The following is a 23,990-nucleotide window of genomic DNA, read 5'->3' on the forward strand; positions in this document are numbered from 1 at the left end:
GGTAAATCAAATCTAACAAAGCCAGGGCTATCCCGACCACAGCCTCGCAGCAGAGGCATTATGTGCTCCCTACCTCACCCCCCAACCCCCCCAAAAAAAGAAAACACCAAGCCGCCTTGTACAGATTGTTGCCCCTCCCTGCTTACAATATTGCCATTCTTACAAACAAATAAACAGCGTCTTCTTTCTATCTTGTGCTCTTTTTCTATGTGAGGTAATGCCTAGTGATAGGGTCACAGATTGGACAACAATTAAGGGATGGATTGAGCCAGAAAAAACAGGAGAGAAAGAAAAATGAAGGGAGGGTGCAGGAAAAAAAAACTAATTTAAGGGTTGCAGGGATGCGGTGCAATATTAGAAAAACATATACACAGCCCCCCCATCTAATCCTGCGCTTATGAAAAATTAATATGTCATCGGAGAGGGCACAAGAACGAGAAAAGATTAATGCAAGGCGCTTATAAATTACAAGCACGCAAACTGATTTGATTAAAAAATAATCTGGGGCCTGGACATTGCCTGGTAATATCCACAACACTCAACTTATCCCTCTCTCTTTCTCTCCGTTTTTCTCTTTCCTTCTTTCCCACTCTCTACCCGTCTCTCTCTCTCTCTCTCTCTCTCTTTTTCTCTTTCTGTCAGATGGAAACGATTAAAGCAGGTCACATGGAGGCTAGTCAGCAGCATTCACATGTTACACACACATGTTTAAACCTTATCTGAGGGAGAGAGAGAGATGAACGATAACTTGGGAAAGAAGGGAAGCTTACAGTTCATAGGTGTTTGTATGTGTGTATGTGTGTGTGTGTCTTTTTGAAGTGTATGTGTGCAGACTTACGGTCAGTTCTCCTGCTGTCAGTCAAGTCTCGGTCAGTGAGGTTGAGTCCAGGCCTGGATGAAGAGCGAGGAGGTCTCTCACCATCCTCAGCAGTTTCCTCTGAAAGTACACAAAGAAAATGACTACATTACCCATGGTGCTCTCTGAAAACAGTATTTTGCTGGCTATAGGGGACCAGCACCAAAAAAGAAACCTCCTATGGCGCCTGACATGAGAAAGAGAGCTGATATTTTATCAGATATTGCTGTATCGTATTAGAAACATTTTGAAAATATTCCTGCTTGCACGTGTTCTGTTAATCCTCATAAAATATTTTATTTCTACACAATAGTCAGGTTTACCCTACTGTACGGTATATCTCGCCAGGAAATAATGCTTCTGGAGACTTGAACACATGTTCCAGTGAAAACAGCTCTGCCGTGCCACTTCTAGTGGGTGAAACATAATACATCCATGGCCTGAAAGCAAGGACGTTGTGTGACAACAAAATATGTCCAACAGGGGAACTATTTTAGTCATTTTGGTTGCCACTCTCCACGAGTCACTTTTTTAATTTAAAGACAAGCCTTAATCATATTTATTTTTTCCTTTATTTCCTTTTAAATAAATGTAAAATATATTTACTTTTATTTAATTCTGATTAACTATTGTTTAAGCTTAGAGAAATATCCATATTACAACACACAGGAAATAGAATTTATCCTGTTTTAAATCCATCCTTTCTACTTCACTAAAACTGATGGAAAAAAACAAAACTTAAAAAAAAGACTAATATTAACATTATCATTGAGCCTACAACACATAAAAATTAAAAATAAAGTTGCATGTAGTAAGTGTGTAGATGTTCACTACTGTACTGGATGCAGATATTGTGTCTTTGTATCTCTGTATACCTTTGTAAAAAAATGTGCATGCACACACACACCGACACACACACGCAGCTCTGTACTATTAGCAGATTAGCCTGCCCATCTCTGAGAGTTCAGCCCCTTGTTTGATAATTCTGTGTATCTGCAGTGTTCTGCCAGTGGATTAAAGTGTGTGTGTGTGAGTGAGTGTGTGTGTGTATATGCATTTTGTGTGTGTGTACAAGTGTGTATGTGTGTATATGTGTCGCCAGCACAAGCTAACACTAATCCTAGCCGAGCCCCAGCGCTCCCTTTCATCCAGCCATCATTTGTCTCCGGCTGGGCTGATGTCACTTTGTAATGAATTTTGAGCAGTCTGAGAGAGGCCAGATAACCAGGCATGCGCACGCACACACAGCACACACACAAACATATATACACACACACACACATATATATACACACACACACACACACACACTACCCTCCTCCATCTCAGGGATAGCACACACAAATGCAAAATCAAACAGAAACACTTGCACACAGGCGTCAAATCATACACACACAGTATCATATTCACACACACAGAGCAAAACCGTTAAAAATTTCATGTCTTCTAAATGGGGGGAAGGGGGGGTCTCTTTCACCACAAACCCCTCACTCTGCCAGAGAATGAAACTGGTGTGCGTGTGTGTCTGTGTGCATGCGTGTTTGTGTGAATGTGTATAAAAGAGCTGTGCTCATCAATCCTGCAGTGCCTTAATAACCATATTTTACAACACACATACATTCACACGCGCACACACACACAGCCATATTCATAGAAATCAGGCAAAGGGTGCATTGAGGTCAGCTTGCATTTGCATACAATCACTTTGGCCATTGTATGATGAGCACAAGAGGTCTGCAAAACCCCCCTTGGAAACATGATATGATTAACCCTTTCACATCCTGCGCACACACACACACACAACCGGAGACACACACACATACACACACAGACAGACACATAGACTAAGTGTTGGCGCCGTTGCTTTAAGCGCCAACACATTAAGTGGACATTATATACAGCATGAAATTTTCATGGCAGATGGTGACATGTGATTGAGGAAGAAAATTGCGGTTGTGTGTGTGTGTGTGTGTGTGTGTGTGTTTGTATTCACGAACACTGTTGTATTTTTGCATTTGCAGATGCGCGTGAGTGCTGTACGCATTTTGCACATGTGTATAAACAGTCTATGTCAAGGTGTATGTGTGCGTCCTTGTATGTGTGTGTGTTTGTGTGTGAAAGAGAGAGAGACTGGGACTGCACTCTGCTCCTGATGTTTTATTAATACGTCGGTGACAACGGGGATGAAATATCTCCTGTCAGCCAAGAGAGCCCGGGCTGCAGAAATTGCAATTTTCACTGCTGGTGCTGCAGCGTCCATCTTTGTATTTTAATTCACCCCACCTTCGAACAGAGGGAAAGGAAGAAGGATAGTGTGTGTGTGTGTGTGTGTGTGTGCACGCGTGTGGGTGTAAATGTTGTGTGTGTAGTGGGTTTGAAAGTCCTTCATCACTGGTTTATCTTTTCTCTATACTTGACTTTTGTTCGATGCCAAGGAAAAGCAAATAGCACAAATCGAACAGCATGTTTCACAGAAGAGTCAGAAAAGAAGGGGAGGGGAGAAGGGTCAAAACAGAAATACAGAGAAAAAAAATAAACCCTCGAAGATCTCACATACTGCAAGGTCAGGACAAATTTCTCAAAAGAAAGGTTAAAAAAAATCTCAAAAAGCAGGAGGAAAAAAAAAACCTTTTCATCTCCTTTGTCATTGTCTGCCTTTTTTCCTCCACTGCACCACACTGTATATATACTGTATATATATTTACATATATATGATAAAAAAAAATAGACACACCATTGCTTTGATTGAAAGTAATCTGTTTTCATAGAACAGGTTATAAAAGTTTAATTGTACAGTATTAAATATATAAAATGCAATATATTTCAGTTTATACTCTAAATTTATATCACAAATAAATGTCAGTTCATTTTATCCTGTTACAATAAATCAAAACCTAAGTAAACTAGGACAAGTTAGTGGTTATTATCATGCATATAGTCACTATCAATATATTTAGAGAACAATCAGTGCTCTTAAAAAATGCTTATGTTCTTAACATATTTGATATTGATAATACTAAATTGTGTCGTTGCAAGAAATCATTGTCCATTTCTATATTAGCTTATTAAAGTACAATAAGGAATAAGAGGACAATAAGGAAAGGAGGATATAGGTCTGGTGAAAGTGGTCATAGTTGCAGGCAGTGCTTGATCATGACAATACACAGCCACCATCAAAACTAACCTCTAGGGGGCACTCTACCTGTAGCTACATAAGACACAAGAGAAATGAGAGACAATGAACAGAGAGAAGGAAAGCGAGGGAGCAATGAGGGTGAAGAGTGGGTGAAGAAAGAGAAAAAGAGAGAGGAAAGCAGGGGTGATCATCTGGGCCTCATCAGTGTTTTTTTTTTCACTCCTTTCCCCTTCTAGTCGGTTAGATCTGTGGTGAGTGTGTGTGTGCGTGCATGCATACGGGGAATGTGTTTCCACACTGAGGACATTCCCAGACGAGCTCTCTCAATACATCAGCACAGCGTCTGCCCTCTGACTGACCCTGACAGTTGCACACCACATGAGTGTGTACGTGAGTGCGTGTGCGACTGTGTGTGTGTGCGCATGTTCGGGCGTGTTTGTGTGGATGTGCGCCATTGATCAAGTGAGTGAGACAGTGACTGCATGTGTTTGCATGTGAGTTGTCATGTGCAAGTGTGTGTGTGTGTGTGTGTGTGTGTGTGTGTGTGTGTGTGTGTGTGTGTGAGCGAAAGAGAGACGGAGGGTTCTGCGGCAGGGACTCTTAACCATCAACTTAATCGCTACCAGAGGACACGCAGAGCAAAACTTTCGCAGTCACCTTCCACTGCCTCTGTGCGCACACACACACACACACACACATACACACACACGCAGAGGGAGTTGGTCGGGCTGCGGAGGGTGTGTGATTTTGGCAGCCTGGTGGGACTCTCTTTGATGTGGGTCGGTCGGAACATTAAAGCCGGCCGGTGAGCTCGAGCAAACCACAGACCCTGGGTCCGATTACCATGCAACCAACACCAGCCTATATTTAACCGTTAGAGAGGAAGAATAATTAAGTGACTCTTGATTAGGGATACAGCCAAATCAGCCTGGTTTTAGATTCAACTATTAATTGGAAACCAGTGAAACCAATTAGGGCCCTGGATGAATAACTCTCCTGTTTGTTCGATAAATAACTCTGCAAATCCCCAAACACAACATATTTGGTTTACATGATCTCAAACGAAAATAAGATGTTTTGAATTATTTTGGTACTAAATTATTTTACAATTGCTCGTATTCCTTCAAATCAGCACCGTAAAAAATATAATGGAAAAATGAGATTTGGACAGACAGATGGAGGGGGATGAGGGGAAAAGACACATAAAAAGAGATGTTTGGAAAGAAAAAAAAATGGAGGAATAGACATATGGGAGATGGAGGCAATGGAGGATGTATTGAAAGTGTCAGCGCAGCGTGTTTGTGTGTGTGTGTGTGCCCTCTAGCTGTATAATGACCTGCTCTGAGACCGCTCACTCCCCCTCCCGTCTCCCCCTAAGGGCCCATAACCGCCATGCCAGGTCATTATGTGCCCGGTGGAGGACTCAGCCATACAGCACACAACCATAGAGCAATGCCACGCCGAGATACTGGACACAGAGGCTCCAAAATGGCTGAATTCATTAGCTGGGCCGAGCTGCCTCTAATTTGCTTCTTTAAGGCTAGGATGGTGCTCATTAAAGGGGTAAAGGAGTAAAAAAAAAAAAAAAAAAACAACTTTTTTTCCCCCCATTATTGTTTATCTTAAATCATAGACACTGTGAGCATCAACTGAAACAGTAATTGCTGCCAAAGAAAATATAAGAAATATATGAGAAATGTTACAACAACTAGACTGAGAAACTATAACTGTATCTGTTAGGATTCTATATGTGAGAATATTATCAGTACTGTTGTGTTATATGTCTAAAAGTAATAATAACGACTAGATATGGTCTGTGTCCGGTGTATCTGTAGTAGTAATGTAGCCTTAATGTTTTGCGTAACACCCATGACTGCCATGTCTCCCTCACTTAGCCATGATGTTGACGCTGATTTCTTCTTACAACTCTGGTCATGTCCCCTGTGAGACTGTGTGTGCATGTGTGTGTGTGTGTATGCGAGCAATAGGGGCCCTGTGATGTCACATTCCTGCGCCGCGCGCGTGGCTCTAGTTTGGCCTCTAGGTTTTAAAGGGGAAAGCTTTGAAACATTACACCATCCCACACAGACACACAAGCATACACACAGTCACAGTCATGCGCACACGCACACACACACAGTCAAGGGCCAGTGGTAATACTGCCAGAGTAATAACCTTACGGACTTACTGATCTCCCTCCCTCCCGTTCTCTCACCCTCAAATCTTTATTTACCCAACTCTCCCTCTTTATCCCCCCTCTCTCCCCTCATTCTCCCTGTACCTTTCCCCCCGAATTTCAGCGCGTTTAACAAGCATTTAGATCTTAACCAGATGTTGTTAATGTAGCATGTCTAAAATACTAAACATCAACCCAGTGGAGAGGGGCTACAGCTCCTGCACAGGGCCTGGGAATAACTGACACACACGCACACGCTCACACACACCTACACATGAAACCCTCTGCACATAACACACATTTACTCCCACACAGCGTTCAATGTATTTCACGCACAGAGGTCCACAGCCCACATGCTAACATGTAAACACACACACCGGCAAAAGCAAACACACGTGTTTCCATCCACACGCTCAAATCCACCCACACCCACCCATTTATTGCTTAAAACATGAGAACTTATTACACCAGCAAAAAAAAATCTATTGTTTCAGGTTGACTCTGAAAGCCAGACAATAGGATTGTCACATTTAATACGCTCCTGGTGTGAATGTCAATAAGTTGAACTGACAGAATAAGCTGAAAAAATGACTTTTGTATAAAAAAACGCTTGTATCAGCAGCTCCAAATTTGCTTTGTTGTTGTCAATTATGACTTCCTGAGACACTTCATTGTATTTTATTTCACTCAAATTGCCCGCTCCGCTGTCTTGCAGGCGACTAACAAAACACCTATTACTCTTTTGAAAAAAAGGGAAAAAAAGAAAATCATATGAATAAACATAGCCAAGATTAAAGGCTTGGGTGTCTTGCTTGCTGCGCAGACAGAAACTGTTGTTTTGTGTTAAGAGGGGTTTCATTTTCACTGCTGTGAGCACTGGGGGGGATGATGTTAATGATTCTTTAATAGCAAATACAAAAGGTTTTCACAGGACAAAAATATGGCTTCAAAAGGTTCTGTGGTGGAAGAAAAAAAATTGCCGCAACACCTGGCCTTATACAATAGGCTAGCACACCTACTGCACCTACTGTACACCTCCACACGTGTGCACACACACACACACACACACACACACACCCACACACACACACCTGCATCTTACACAACAGCCATATTGCATTTCGGCAGTTTGAATCACCTTAGGCTGAGTAGGTGAATTGAGGAGGCGGCACGGCAAGCTTACTGAGGGATTTAGGAATAATTTGAAAAGAAGATTCCTCTCCTCTGTTTCATCTCCCCCATCTCTTTCTCTATTTTCTGTTTTTCCTGGTCTTTTATGATTCTTCAGTCCAATATTTATCTAGCCCCTGATTATAAACATCTGGCCGATGGGGCAGTCTGCACAGTGGCAGCCGCAAAACACACACACACACACTCTCGGAGAGTAACACACATAGTGGAAATATCACACACGCTCGCCAACGTGACCTGTCAGGTCCCGACCAGAGGATGGAGGGAGGGAGAAACGGAGAGAGAAAGTCGGACCAGACAGAGACAGAGACAGAGAGAGAGAACTAGCAGCTGAGGGTTAATGGCCTTCCCATCTCTGTGATAAGAATTCATTCTGTTCTATTACCAGCACTTATCTACACAGGCTGCTGTCTTTCCCCTCTCTCTCCCTCAAAACACACACACACACACACACACACACACACACACACACACACACACACACACACACACACACACACACACACACACACACACACACACACACACACACACACGTACACACAGCGAGGGTCCGAGATCGATAGATGAACCTAATGAAGAAAGCAGCTGTTTCTCGGCATACCTGCTCAACTCTATCAGCCCAACAAGATCTCCCTGCCGCATTCATTTGTCTATCTATCCATCCATTTATCTATCCACCTATCTATCCATCTGTCCATCTATTTTTATATCTTCTCACACAGCTATCCATCCATATACCTATCCTATCTGTTCCTCAGTGCATCCATTTATCCCTCTATCTGTCCATCCATCACTACACTGGTAAACAAAGATACCAGCAGGATAGATATAGTTTCCAATTGACCAGACTGGTCCTTGTCATGTATTCAAGGTTTATTTATTTTCCGGGAACTAATACGAGGCCTGAAAACAGGGAATCTAATAAAATGGCTGCCATGGTTTAAGAGAATGGCTGTGTGTGTATGTGTGTGTGTGTGTACGTGTGTGTGTGTATCTATGCTTAAAATAGGCCTGTGACGGGCAGTGGCCAAATGGATAATGCTTAAACAGATCTTTATCCTATTGGGCTACTGTCCCGTTTTTAGCTGCATAAAAACCATCTGCTTTCAGAGCCACCAAAAACAACACTGTAATCCTAGATGGAAATCAAAGAAAAGATTTAAGTAGATAGAAAGGACAGATAAAAAATATAATTATAAGATCATAAAAAGTTGTCTATTTGTGTTTTTAGTTCATTTATGAAAAATGCAATTTTGTGATCTAGCAAAGCAGAAATGTGAATAATCCGCATTTGGAACAATTACACATACACAATATTTGAAATATGTTTTGCATGCATGCTGCATTCGATATATAACTCTTATCCAGGATAACAGCATATTTGTGTGAATTACACACAGCAAAATATGGCAAAAAAAATTACTGATTTTTCCCCCATTCATCCTATTCATTTTCGGTGCTTTTCTATGACTACATTCCTCGTTGATGGGGGCTTCGGTTGAGTCCGGAGCACCACATCGCTCCCATTAGCACATAACAATTTCATATACTGACAATAAGTCCGTGTGACATGTCTTTTTCCTTAGAAGAGTGTGCAAAACAAAAATGTGTGCATCATCAGGGCCTTATTATGTGTTGAGGTTAGGGAGTACGGCAGGACTCTTCAACATAAGAAGAATAGAATCACGGAATAAAAAGAGAAATATCTTCAAGCCCAAATATTCATTAGGTTGCTCAGAATCATCTGCAAAATGACCACATGGAACCTGTAATACATGGGCACATATGCTCACATGCAACACACACACACGAATACACAGACCTGGGGCAACTGCCCCGGAGATGGTATTTGCAGACGGTTACAAATAAGGAGTGTTGGCTTTCCTCTGACTTTCTCAAAAACATGCAAAAAATGTCCATTTCATTACTGGCTAAACAATGTCATATGGGCCCCCACTGGCCCTAATAGAAGCAGACAAAGACAGAGCAGCACACATATGCTTCGAATAAATCAGATTACTGAGGGAGAGAGGGGGAGAGAAAGAGTGAGAGAAAGAGGGAAAGAAAGAGAGACACCGCCAGACACTTAGAGGATTGACAATATTCCTTTTCTTGCTACCTCCACCCCTCCCTCCCCCCGCTTCTCCTTTCCTTCACTTTCTTAACTCCCCTCCTCCCCCCAGCGGGATCTGTTTTAGATTTGAGCCAGTGCTAGAGCCATATCTCTACCTTATCTCTGCTAGCCGTCAGAAAACAGAAAGCTCCATGTTTCCATGCATTAGACTCCCGGCCCCTGACACGCCACTTGAAAATCTCACAGCCCCTCAAAATGGCTGAGCAGAAAAATGAAACAGCAAAGATATCATTCAATCAAATGAAATACAGGTTACCGGGGCTGCATTGATATCAGTTTTTGGAGTGCACTCTGGTACAGTGTCATATCAAAGAAAATGTCAGCCGTGAAAATTATGGAAATGCATTTTGGCATTGTGACAACAAATGTCACCCAAAAGCCCCCCAAAATTAGATCACTCTTTGAGAGCTACAAAGCGTCATTAACTGTATTTGAAAAGCTATCACAATTTGAGGGGCTGTGACATTTTTTACCCCCTGACCACCTCTGGGTATTGACCCCCATCAAGATATCCCGTTGTGTTTTTGGCTCCAATTATGCCAAAACCACTTCTCTGATGACTGTAAAGGGAAGTATTGATTCTCCTTAAAGTTGTAACAAAAAAGGAAGAAGAGCGTAGACAGGGTGGGGAATATGTTAACAATTTGAAGAAAAAAGAAAAATCAATATTCAAATGACTCTTTATATTGATTTATAATTAAGTCTTAATTGTGGCTAGGCTTGGACTCTCAAACTGCCCTGTGACAATAGCCGGGAAAGAAGACAGGGGAACATTATTGATACACTTTAACAGTGGTGGTCGCCCAGACATTGATTTAGACGTTTTGCGGTGCCTTTGGCATGCTCTGAGGATCTAAATGCACATGCATTTGAGGCAACACTCACACACACGCTACTGAGCGATGATGCACATATACCTACATGCACAAACAAATACACACACCTAAGTGAACTAACACAGCATAATTAACCTTCATCCGGGAAAAGTCAGAGCTGCCTTATCTATAAACTTCACTGTGCATATTTGTGTGTGTGTGCTTGTGTGTATCTGTTGTAATTACACCATTAGATGTGGAACTGATTGACTTCAGATGGAGGTATTACTCTGAACAAAAAAAAAAAGCAAGTGTGTGTGTGTGTTTGTGTGTGTGTGTTTGCGGGAGTTATTATTTTTATATCCCTGTGCATTTATGTGTGATCCAGGTGTGTATATTTGTCATTTCTTCATGTGCTTCAACCCATGTGGCGATGTGAGCGTGTGTTCATGCTCAAATCTCTGTGTGTGTGTCCCCACGGGCCTAATCAGGTATCAGATACCTTTTGTTTTGGAAGCTCATTGATGGATGAAATCTTTATCTGTGCTATTGATCAGGAGGGCGCGGGTCCTAAACTGTCTGTCTAGCTGCCTGCCTGCTCCAGCTCTAACAAGATTGCCAGGGCCGAGTATATCAGTTAACATTTAATCAATGGCAGCTTAAGACACTGGGGCTAAGGGAAAGAAGCCCACTGCTTCAGCCCCCTGCCCCAAACCATTACCCGGGATTGAAGGGGAACTATACGTGTGTGTGAGTGTGGTGGTGGTGGTGGTGGGGGGGATTCCAGATGATTACAAGGGATTGGGTCTGGTTGATCACATGTCTTCAGGGGACAGAGGTGTGTGTATGTGTGTGTTTGTGCGTTAATGTTTACAGGAATGCGAGTGCTGGCTTGTCAATACATGTTAATATGTCAAAAACGCCAGAGGGGGTGGTATGTGCTAGGCAGCTTGTGCCGCTCTGAAGAAAATAGGAAAACTGAATGAAGTGACTGATGTGTTAGAAAAATCGCCATTCAAATCAACCGAAGGCTTCAAATTGAACTCGCCTGTGTGAAAATACACACAAGCGCGCTGCAGTGGAAAGATATGACATATCAGGCAATGTGTGATTTTTTTTTTCTGCTTCCCTTGCAAAAAGCCCCCTGATGGTAAAATGCAAAAAAAAAGGGAAAGTCAGCAAAAAAGAAAATATGATCAGTTTGACTTTTTTTCTTTCCTTTTATTTTACCATCAGCTCATCTTTCTGTAAATGAAACCCCATCAGATCTAAGAGGCAGATCCTTCTTCTCCCATCTCCAGCTTTTTCTTTCATTTTCTTATTCAGGCTATCGCCGGACCTCATCATCATCACATCTCATTTTGAGAGAATTAAAGATGTACTTACAGTGTTTGCCTATGTCCTGTGCATGTGTGTGTGTGTGTGTGTATGGTTCGGCAAGAATGTGTCGGTGTGTATGTGTGCGTTTGTCAGGGGGTTGCTCTGACAGGGGAAGCCCCTCTCACGTCCCTGCCTTTCGTCCAAAGCCTGGGAGATTCCCACCACCAAAAATCAATGTGTGTGAGAGCATATGTGCGCCTGTGTGTGTGTGTCAAGGTTTTGTAAGACAAATCTCTCCAGCGTGCGCCGCTTTAGTGCTATTGAACCAGGCTTCGATCACTCGGCCACTGTGAATAATGCAAGGGAGGCTACTGCTCACTTACAGCACAGGATGCTTGCATGTGTGTATGTGTGCGCGCGTGTGTGTGTGACAGGATGGTCCTTTTTCCTTCTTGCAAATGCAACAGGGCAGTTCTTCGACGTTCCTCCACTTGGCCCTCTTAATCTTGTGTCAGATACAGGAACTCCCACATTGATACTGTCTCTTTGAGTGTGTGCGCCACATGTGTGTATGTGCGTGTGTGTGTGAGTGTGTACGCTGGAGGCTTCTACAGTAGACGGGAAGAGCTTAACTCAAGCAGACAGCTCAGGGCTGCACTTTGACACACCCTGACTCATTACATACAGCCGGCACACAGTAGAATATTGTCATTAAAAAAGACAATTAGATATGAAGTCAAGGAAGCATCGCTTACACACACATGGACACACACGCCTGCAAACACACAGCGCAGGAAATATAGGTGAACACACTCTCGTCTTCATATCCCCAGGTATATGAAGCGGAGATATTAATAATCAGGATGTTACAGAGTAATTAAAATTATTTCAAATGATGAGTGTGTGTGTGTGTGTGTTTTTTTTTAGTGTGCCTGTGTGTTTCTGTTAATTAAGCTGAATGATTTGATATGACACAAACCGTAATGCTTTAATGGTGTCCTATACTTGATGTGGCTGGGGGGGACAGCAGCTGATAGGGCTATAGGGAGAGACAAGACGACACACACACATACACATGCACAAAAGCAGATACAGCTGCTCATTGGCCCTGCCTAAGAGGAGCATCTCTTTTTTCGACATAATTATCTGTGTCATCACTTATGAGGCAATTAAACAAACATCAGTTCCTATTTCCTCTCCCTCTGTCTCTCATCTTATTCCGCTTCCTCATCCTCTTTTCTCCTGCCATCTGTGCTCCCCTCGCCTCTTCTCCGCTCTTTTTATTTAATCTTATCCTTGCTCCTCTCCTCTCCTCTCTCCTCTCCCCTCCTCTCCTCTCCTCTCCCGTTCCCTCCTCCCTCTCTGCTCCTCTTCCTCCCCTCCTGCGTGACTCCAGACAAGGTTTCAATTTCAGCATGCTGATTGTCTCATTGCCGACTCTATGCATGTCTAACACTTACTGGCACTCTGGGGACCAGCAATACACACCATAGAATGCCTATTACACTCCCACACATTTCTGGCAAGTGTGTGTTCGTGTTTGTATGTGTGTGTGTGTGTCTGTGTGCGAATGTGATTGTGTGCAAGGGGTGATGAGGGTGTAAAATGCCTATTACGCTGAGAGTCTGGTCTCTCTTACACTGGAGAGAATTCTCTGGCGCCTAAAGAGCAGAAAATTGCAACGCTCCTCTTCCTCACTCCCCATTAACCTGCTTTTGAAACAAAGGCCTGGCCAAGGTGTGTGTATTTGTGTGTGTGTGTATCCTTGCCCATTAGGCCAATACGCCATCATGGGTAAAGCACCTTTTGGGCTGAAAGCAGAAACACCAGGTTCTACCTTACGTTCTCTTTGTTTTTCTTTTTTTATCATTTTGTACAAGCTACTTTTTGCATATTGTACTTTTAAATCAAACAGCACATTTCTCTCTCTATTCCGTCACCCAGTTTTTTTTTTTGAAATTTGTATTTTTATGTACCTAAATGAACTTGTCACTCATTTTTTTTCTTCCTTCCGTCCCTCAAAAAAAAAATGGCAAAAGGAGATGGCATCTTATGAAGAGCTTTGAGATGACTAAAGCAGTGGGCATATTTGTCTAATTTGCACAAAGACATCCACATCAAAGCACAAATCAAGACCCAGGCTCATTCAATGGATTTTTATCAGTCTATCTATTTCTTGTTCTTTTTTCCCCTCTCTCTGTCACATTCCTCTTTCTCTCTCTATTTTCAGAGCGTTATTAGGACATGATAAAAGCAAAAGGGATGTCATGACACAGGACCCCCTGTTAGCATTAGGAGGTGGGAGAGGAAAACGAACGCGAGAACGAGGGGGGAAAAAGGGAGAGAAAAGATGAAAGAGATTTGTCTGGAAATGATTGCTCACAAGGCATTGATTCTCTGCTTTAATCTCACACAGTGTGCTCAAATTTCCTATTAGGGAGATGAAGAAAAGGAGAGAGAGGGAGATGGGTCTTACTCACATAGGTGGGGAGGTGAAACTTGGCATGTCTCCAATTGTTTCTCTAGGCAGACAAAACATACATTTCCTGTATTCTGGACATTGAAATAGAAGCAATGTCTAGAATCTATAGTTTTTGTTTACATGTGCTGTCTTGCTTTTAGGTCATTAGTTTGCTGTGAGTAAACATGAGAGAGGAACAGCTATTGCCTCTGAACCGCTGGAGGGTCACATAAACACACACACACACACACACACACACACACACACACGACAAGCCACTGACAGCTGCTATAGCTGCAAAGCTTCCTCCGGTTAGCGACGATTAGCCTTGGCTATAGGTAATCAATAGCTGCTATCAATTCCATACCTCCCGCTGATGGATGAGGTAAAGGAAACAGAGTTGAGAGTGAGGAAGAAGGGAGCGATAGAAGGAAAGAAGTTGTTGCTGCTGCCAGGAGTGGCAGAAATTCTACCTGATAATACTACCTTGTAATGTCCCTGCTTTTTGTGTGTGTGTGTGTGTACGCGAGTGTGTGTGCATAAAGGCTGCCTTAAATGTCCATCTGTGAATTGTATCATCGCGGCCTGAGATTAGTGGCTGCTTGGACCCAGCGAGCGTATTGCCTGGTTACCGCGGCTCCGGCTCCACACAACCCTCCTCCCATCACCGGATTGTTTGTCTTAATGCTGTGTGACATGGCCCATTGTTTTGTCCATCTGTGGTTAAGAGTCAATGGACAGAGGGTGTATGAGGGGATTGGGGAGAGAAAAGAATGGAGGTGAGTGAGAAGAAAATAAAGAAGAGCAGGGGTGAAAAGGAGGGGGAGAATGGGATGAAGGCAGAAAGAAAAAGGAAAGAAAAAGATTGGGATAAGAGCTGAGAGGTGAAAAAAAAGTATGGAAAGAGAAAGGTCAGAAAGAGACAGGGAGTAAGGGAAAACATGAAATAACCCTGTGATTTCAATGCGGTGCTCTATATTGAAATTTACTTTACATTCACCACTTCCTTTTACAGGACCTTAGTATTTCCAGAGGCTTGCAGTACCATATGGAGCAGGGCCTTAAGCCCTTTGTGATATCACCGACGTGAAAGACGTCCTGGCCATGTGACGCCAGTCCCCTCTTCAAAGGGTTAAGTCATATTTAGTATGCGTCCTCAGAGCCCCACGGCTTTGTATTGTAAATAAGACTAATGTGGCATTGGTCAGGTATGCTAATTCAGATAATCAGCGCAATTTCTGCAAATTATAACTGTCAGTGTGGTGGGCACAGAACCTTGGCGGAAAACATGAGGGAACAATTTAGCCCGGGTAATACCCCTCCACCAAAGAGCTGCTCAACTCAAAGAAAAACAATCGGCCTGAGCCCATACCGCCCCGACACACCATTTCAAAAATAGTTTATGGTGAACGAGGCTCATTTTTTCAGAGGCACAAGTCAGCCTGCTGCCCTTTTTTTTCTATGTGCACACACAGACCGCAAAGTAATTATAATTCGCTTGGATGGAATTATTCAAAAAATGACCACATCTTTTACTCCCTCAGCCATAGAGAATAGGGTTTTGGGAAATTTGGGGTAAATTGCTACTTGCCGAAAATATAATAATATACATATATGAATGTGTCTTATTTTGATTTGACAAATGATTTAAAATGCAGAGCATTGTCTCCAACTAACTGTACAGCAATAAAAAACTACATACTTCACAAAAATCGTCTTGGGTATAATCACATCACTCTCATCAGAATAGTTCTCCCCAGGAACTGCATTTTAGTCATGTTGGGCACATAATATAACATTCCAACCTTTTTATTACGCGAGGAATGGATCCCGCCTGACTGAAATCTGTGGACTTTACCTTTTATGTAAGTAACATCCTGTTTCACAGTAAATGAGAGAGAAAAGGTCACAAATAATTTGCTAACTGTAGGTAATTAGCTGAATGTCAGCAAATCAATATGCAATATAATTGGCTGGCTTAACTTATTAAAGCCAATTCCAACTATAGATATCTAATGTATAAATACATCAGAGAGATATCATAGGCCACAGAAGGACAAACAGTCAATATAGAGGAACAAAAGTGTCCTTTGATGAGCAAATCAGCTAGTCTAACCTCCTGTATTCTGACTTGAAAAAGAAAATAGCCACCGCTGCGCTAACTCTAGCGGTTTGAGAGATCTGGGTGTGTGTTGCATCCTTTCTCTCACTCCTCCGGCCATCCGTGAATGTTTATGTAATGACCACAAATTACTGAGACAAACCCTGGAAATAGACTTCTGTCTGAGGAGAGACCTTCCTGAAAAAAAAAGGGAGAGAACCGCTGGAATGGCGAAACCACCCCCACCACCCAGAGGAAAAAACAGTATAAGATGAAGGAGTGAAAGTGAGGGAGGAGGGAAAACCTAATGCCTCAAAAGATGCCTTGGTGTCATCACATCGAAATGATCTTTGGGAAACAGTAAGCCCTTTCCCACATCGAAAATCAAGTGATCATTTTTGGTGCTTTGACTCAGTACAGACAGTTTGGGTTGGGTACATTTGGAAACAAGTAATGTCTGCGCGCTGGGTAACAAGCAAGATGGCACACTTGCTCTCCGCTCATGTTCTATTGCTTCCTGCTGGATGCACACACACACACACACACACACACAAACACACACACAAACACGCACACAAACACGCACGCACAACTCCAACCGCACACAAGCAGATATAGGGATAATAAGTGTCCATTAGGCTCATTTTTTAGCCTACAGCTGCTATGTAAATGGTTAGCACAGCTACACTAATTTGACTAGGACCAAAAATGTCCCAGAGCCTTATCACTCAGAGAAAACAAAAGGCTCTGGACACACACACATGTACACACTCACATATACATACACATACAGCCACACGCACACGATAAAAGTGTTGTTGGTCTCTCTAAGTCAGAAGAGGTCTTTTGTTTAAAAGGGGGACTCAGACAAAGAGGGTCCTCTCCCTCCCTCTTTAATGCATGTTGTGTGGTGGTGGTGGTGGTGGTGGTGGTGGTGGCGGCAGGGGGGGGGTTACAGAGGGATGGAGATGTGTGGGTGGTGGAGTGGTGGAGGGATGGATGACAGGCCTGGCTCTCAGAAATAATTACCTCCATAAGATCCCATCTCCCTTTCCTTTTTGTGAGGGACAGAGGGAACGAAAGAAAAAAAAATGACAGAAAGTAAAGTATGCAGAAAAGGCCCTAGTGTTTCTGCTTGGTCTGGCTTATGAGGGGCTTTACACATGATGGAGCACAGGGCTAATGGGCGAGGATACACACATAGAAAAACACACTGATGCACACGTGCACGCACGTACACACACACACACACCTCCTCACACTGTTCTTTCTGGCTAAACAAGTGGTCAAATGGTGGAGACAGAGGCGGCAACAGAGAAACAGCAAGAGGGAGAAAAATCACTGTAACAACTAAACTTCAGAGACTGTTAATGTCTCCAAAAATCCAGCTAAACAAATTGTTCAAATTATAAAATCTATGATGGAATACCCATGACTCGCAATCTGTCATATTTTTCTTTTTCTGCTTGAATTTTACGAAACAGCTCTATTCAGGGCATAACTTCATTATAGAGCGGAGAAGGGCACAAAAAAAAATCTAATTTCTCTAACAACTTTTGGACGACCCTCAAAGCAAAATGGTCTCCAAGTCCTCCATGTTGAGAGGCAATTCATTTATGCTTGCTCTTCTGATGCAAACTGGCATTTTTTATAAACTCAATTTTCTTTAACACTTCTAATTGTGCACAGAGAGGGACAATTTATCTCAGCAATGTGGGCACACTGGGCTTTTTGTCTTTGAAGGACACTGCTGAAAGATCATGGTAAGAAGTTTTCACTGTAAAGTCAGTGACAGTTAGTGTCCGCACATGCACAAATGAATAAGCACGCACAATCGGACGCACTTTACTCTCACTTCACAATGGTGTTTACCTAGTGTAAATGATGAGACGACTGGGCCCAAGTTTGGGGAACTACAGACTCAAAAGGATAACAAAGAGTGAAAGGGTCTCAAACACACAGATGCACACATGCAACAGCAAACAGATGTATTGACATGCACACAATGCAGTCCAGCAGAAGTGTTGCTTATACACCCCTGTCTTTGTTCAAAACACCTATACCCTTGCGGTGTGTCTCTGCAGTACTGTATCCTTAATTAGGCCATAAAATCAGCATCAAAATTGTTTAATGAAAGCTATTAACATGTACATAAAGTCCAGAGCATTAGAACTCTTATTCCCAAATGGGCCTATAATTATCTGGCTCAGTGCCAGGTCCCAGGCTTTAAGAGAAAGATACCGGTCAGCACTTAAATTAATCTTTTTCATACCAGTCTCTAATGAACAGAAAGTGCTCGAGTCAGGAGTTGTAGCCCCAGAAAACTAACAGTACGCATACACATGCACGTACACATAAATACAGGATCCTTAAACTAAATTCTGGCTGGAAATGTTGCCTACTATAGAGCCTTTTCTATCAGTGAAAACATTCACATAATCTATCACCATAGGAGCCTAAAGCAGCTATAATATACCTTTTCTTCCATACAACATAACTTAGCATATAATGATATTGTTTGTCGTTGTAATCTAAAACGCAAAGGGCTCAGCTAAGACACATAAAAATGTACAAATAAGAAAAAAGTTGTTCTATTTCATTACATAATTATAGAACAAGATTAAAACCTTTATTTATTACGTTGACTTTTAGTGTTTGATCTCTGGTTGACACACTCGTGCTGTCCTCTCTGCCTACACCTGCCAAATGTGTACGCTGCACAGGGAAATACCTATGAAACATTTACCATGTACCTTGTGAAAGAATACTGTTGTTCACTAAAAATTATATAGAGTGGGCAAAAGGAGGGCATCCAAAAAAGTGGCTTAGCATTTTGGACGCCGCCAGCGTCCGCTTAAGCTTTGCACTAGCTTCCTCATGGAAATTCACCATGTGGCATCAAAGCCAAGGTATAAAACGAGGGCCCAAGCAACAAATATGGTGTGTTTTAAGAGTGGAACATTTGAAATAGGTGCAGCGGGTGAATATTGCTTTTGACAGGTTTAAAACCTGGTTGTGCTCAGTGGTCTGAGATGTAAAAAGGAGAGGAAAAAAAGGCTTGAAGCCGGGCTTGTGTTCTAGATGAAAAAAACTGACAGGAGCAGGAGAGAGTGGGAGATGGAATAAGCAGGACAAAAAAGGAGAGAGAGACAGATACAAAAAGAGAGAAAGAGAGCAATGTTAAAATGTACGGTAATGATTTATCTAAGCATGCTTTTCTGCTGCACCCCAAATCTCACCGAAACTTTGATCCACGTGTAATTAAAACCAAAAGTACACCGGCAACAGTCTCCATTTCAGGATTGGGAGCTCTTCTCCCGTTCATGTGTGTGTGTGCGTGTGTGTACGCTGGGATTCACATATGTTTCTAAGCACCGGGCCTCCATCTGTTTTGGGAGTACATGTACAGTATAAACAGGACACTTTGGGGAGCACAGATTCATGTTAAAATACACACTGACACACACACACACACGTACACACAGAGATGGATGTATGGACTAATGCTATGCTGGAATGCTATTCAAAACGTGTTACCCCACCCCCCCACTGCCCCACCACCCCCTCACCCCACCCGCTCCTTCAGGTCAAGCAAAGCAAAAACAAGTTAAGCGCTCATTTTCTCCCGGCAGCATTAACATAGGGATGACTAAATAATGGACCCTGACTCTCCGTCTTCTGGTTTAAATTACAGCGCAGCCCCCTCCCCTTACACCCTGCAACCCCTCACCAACCATCCAACCCCCACTCAAAGAAAAACGATTAATCTTTTTTTTTTTTTTTTTTGTCTCTCTGAATGTTTTACAGTTCTGTTACACTTATTAGCTGCTGGCAGGACGGAGACTCTTAAATGAAAGCCAAATTGCTTTGGTCATGAGAAAGGAAATGAAAGCTCACTCCAGGGAGAGACTGTGTAGCCGTAGCGTACGTGTGTGTGTGTGTGTGTGTGTCTGTGTGTGTGAGTAACCTATGTGTGTGTGAGTAACGTATGTGTGTAGAGGCCTTTTCACTATGAGATCCTCCCAAGGTGAAATTTCATAAGCTGACTGCTTGCCTGCCTGGGATGTCCCTGCGCACGGGACAGCGTGTGTGTATGTGTGTGTGTGTGTGTGTGTGTTGCAGATATAAGCGCGGCAGCCTAATAGGAACAGTATGCTCATTTTGGAGAGATTAGGAGGAATGGACGGGTCTGTATCGAGAGACGTGATCTGGATATGAAGGCCAAAGGCGGGAGGGAGGGCGGGAGGGAGGCAGTAAGATTTGACAGAATAAAGAGGGAGTGGTGCAAGAAAAAGACTAAAAGAGATGGGAGGAGTGTAAGGAGTAAAGTAAGATGGATCTGACTACCACTGAAGAAAACTGACCATCAAAACAGAAATCATAACTTCAGCAGCGAAATAAAATCAGTAATTTAGAAAACAAATACACAAGCAAAAAAGAGATGAAATGCAAAGTCAGGATGTGTGTGTGCTGCATGAGAAAAAAGACAAAAAACTCAACAACATAAGCAACCAGACAAAGCAGGTTAACAAGACTCTTCAAAATCTAGTATATGGCTGGACTGTGTATGAAACGCTAGAGGGCTTTTAATTTGAAACGGATACAGGAAGTTGCGGTATTCGGCCGACCAATGGTGTAACTTCATCACTCAGTCAGTCAGTCAGTCAGTCAGTCACTCAGTCACGGACTTTCGCATTTATAGGGTTGGCTCCGCTGTTGCGGTCCAGCCAAAAAAAGCACAGACCTTGGCTGGCAGGACACTCCTTGACGTGGAACAGCTCGTGGAAGCTCAGTCCATCCTCGTCTCCTCTCAGGCCTTGCTGGTGCAGCTGGAGTTTCCTCAGTCCTTCGTTCTGCTGGTGGCGAGCCGAGCGGGCATGCTGCACCAGGTTGAGGCGGGCCTTGGTGGAGTAGTCGCACAGTGTGCAGTAGTAGACACACGACTCCAGGCTGTACGCGCTATCCTGCTTCTGCAAGTGCTGTGGAACAGAAGAGAGGAGAGTGCAGCTGTTAGTTTATATTCACATTACAAGTCATCCTATATTCAATTCAAGAAGTTATAGTTGCAACAGCTACTTTAATTTCTTCTAAGCATTTCTTTTATGGTAATGTATTCAATAATGTGATATGACAAAAGATATTTGGGTGAATATCAGTGAAACAAGTGGGGCTTGTCTGCTAAATCATGTTCTTAGCCTTTTGTGCTTCGAGGCTATAAAAAGCCTTTCATTCTACTCTGGTTCCAGTTTGGTTCCAAAAATCTAACGCCCAGAAATCCCACTTCCCTGGCTTCAAACAAGCCAACAGAAAGTCAATGGGTAATGTCTCAGTCACTTGGCCCATTATTTTTTTGCAGTATATAGTATATGTGCCTTACACTTTGCAGTATATGATCTAAACTAAGTCTAATAAAGCAAAAACTCCACAAGTAATCTTTAGTATAGCTGTCAATTTCATTTTATATTTTACTACGGTGTCATTTAGTGTCTCCAACATAAGATTATTCTAGTTAGCAAGGTTCCTGAATATGTCACTGTTACAAAAATCTGTTGCGCAAGCAAAACCTTGTCCAACTATGGCACTTAAAAAAATGAAACTATATAATAATGTAGAAACAAAGCAAGATTGAGAGCTATGATTAAATCCAGTGGACAAAGATCATTTTGTTAGATAATTTTAAATAGAGGGAATGTTATTAACAGAGTAAAAGCTTTCAGTTGCTGTGTTCGTGTTTAGCTGCACACCATTTTAAATTAACTGGATATGTTTTAGGTGACATACAGATTAAAAACATACAAAAAGTCAAATAAGGGCTTGAGTTGAGAATGCTGTTTTTGTCTTTAACACGCACATTGTCCAGCTCTCCTCATTGTTGGCAGCTGCGGGGGTTTCTCATTCAACGTGTGCTGTCAGTTGCAAGCCCTTAATTTCCAGTTGCCTCTTTAATGGCATTGCAGCCATGCAAAGCTACCCCCTACCTCTTGCCCTGCCCTCAGTGTGTGCGTGAGCACAAACACACACACACATACACACACGCACGCACGCACAGCCCCCATCCCACCTTGCCCTACTCCCATACACCCAGTCAAGCCAAGCATATCAAGTGTGCCTCTGTTGTTGCTGCCGGGCTAATGAACAATGCACAAAAACAAAAGACCAGGCCAAGCTTTTATTATCTGATCCTCTGTGGAGGGAGGGAGGGAGGGGGAGAGAGAGAAAGACACAGAGAGGAAAAGAGAGTAAGGCAAAGAGACAGAGACACAGAGGTGGCTTGCAAAGGTTAGTTTATGCTTTGTTAAGATTTATTCATACAGCCAGGTGAGAAACAGGTGCAGGGTTCTGTGCATGAATTAATACACTTAATGGTGTGTGTGTGTGCGTGCAAGCTAACCCTACATTGTCTCTTATGGCCCCTATAGGAAGATGTTTCATTCCTGAAGCTCATGAAAAGTTAGCAAGGTAATATTTTCTCCTGAGCCTTGTTGCATCATGTTATATGGAGCAAGAAGACAGACTGGAAAAATGTATGTGTGGGAGGAGTGTGTGTGTGTGTGTGTGTGTGTATGGTGGTGGGAGGAGTGAGGTGGGGGGTGGGGGGGGGGGCACAATTAGCTGCAGGTGTGTGAGTTCTAACCCCCCTTTTCCCTCTTCCTCCTTTGACAAACAGGGATTAGCAACATAGCTACAGCCGCTAACACATCTTTTCTCTCTGTCTCTCCCTCTTTCTTTCTTTTGTAGGAAATCTTACAAGGTTTTTCTCACGAGACGGTGGGACGTCCCCTCGCAGTCAGAGGCCCTTTCAGAAGTCTTAAGTTTTAATTAAGTCGGAGTTGTCAGAAGAAAGCTCCCCTAGTCCAGAGCTCAGGGCCATTAATTACAGCTATCTTTGTTTCTCTGTGAAAGGAGGCCTCCCTCGCTCCTTCTCTCTCTCTCTCTCTTTCTTTGCTTCTTTTCTTTCCTCCCCTCCCTCCCTCGCAGGAGAACTGGGCTGCTGAGCCTTACCGTGGAAACCACACACATGTGTACGGAAGCAAACACACACATAGAAAGTTTGATGTCATGTCTTCCTCCAACGTCTCACCATTAAAATATAAACTTTTCTAATTGTCTTTCTTCAATTGTGAGTACTACAGCGTAAAAACAAGGACTGTGTGGTATTTGTTCATTTTCAATTCAATCGTGTCTGGATTCCACTCCAATATACTTTTATTTCATGACCATTCTGTTAGAAATGGGGACTACTTAGAATTGAATGGAAACTGAAAGGAGTCCTTGACAAACTAATAATCAAACAAGGCCTTTCTTTCCTCCAGTGACAACCTTCAGTATTACAACTTCCACAAAAGAAAAGCTCAGAGAAAACAGGCCTGATAGTTGAGAATCTTATCAGCGGGGTTTCGCTGGAATCATCTCTGATAGTTTCCAATGGCTCCTAATGGCATGGCCATTAAGGTACTTGTTAGAAATTAAAATTTTCATATAAATCAGGAGTGGCCTAAAATACTTGACATCTTTCAGTGTCCTAACTTACATGTTATTTGCTTTTAGGATATGAGGCTTCAGTTGGGAGTAGCTGGATGATACACTTGGGGTTGAACCGGGCTGCCAGATAGGTTTAGGCCTAATATTAATTCTCTCCCCATCAGCACATTCCAGAGGGTTTGTTTAAGACCTAAACTAGAGGGCTGTCTGTCGCTCTCTGGCACTCTGCAGGCCTGAAATGCAGGCGGTCTGGTGATCACAGGCCAGAACATCCATGATTTATGAACTTTTAAAGGAGCACTTTGACTCCTGCCA

General features: G+C 42.7%; 1 protein-coding gene across 6 annotated transcripts in view; it reads right to left on the reverse strand.

Moving 5' to 3' along the window:
- zfhx4 (zinc finger homeobox 4) overlaps positions 1 to 23,990 on the reverse strand; it is a 308,281-nt gene that overhangs the window by 18,066 nt on the left and 266,225 nt on the right. For all 6 annotated transcript variants that reach the window (XM_042399188.1, XM_042399190.1, XM_042399194.1 and 3 more), the window contains 2 exons: positions 20,938 to 21,172; positions 839 to 937 (listed from right to left, as the gene is read on the reverse strand). In XM_042399188.1, the coding sequence (XP_042255122.1) occupies positions 839 to 937; positions 20,938 to 21,172 (334 nt within the window). The remainder of the gene's footprint in view (positions 1 to 838; positions 938 to 20,937; positions 21,173 to 23,990) is intronic.

The sequence above is a fragment of the Thunnus maccoyii genome, chromosome 21, assembly GCF_910596095.1.
Source record: "Thunnus maccoyii chromosome 21, fThuMac1.1, whole genome shotgun sequence".
NCBI classification, from domain to species: Eukaryota; Metazoa; Chordata; class Actinopteri; order Scombriformes; family Scombridae; genus Thunnus; species Thunnus maccoyii.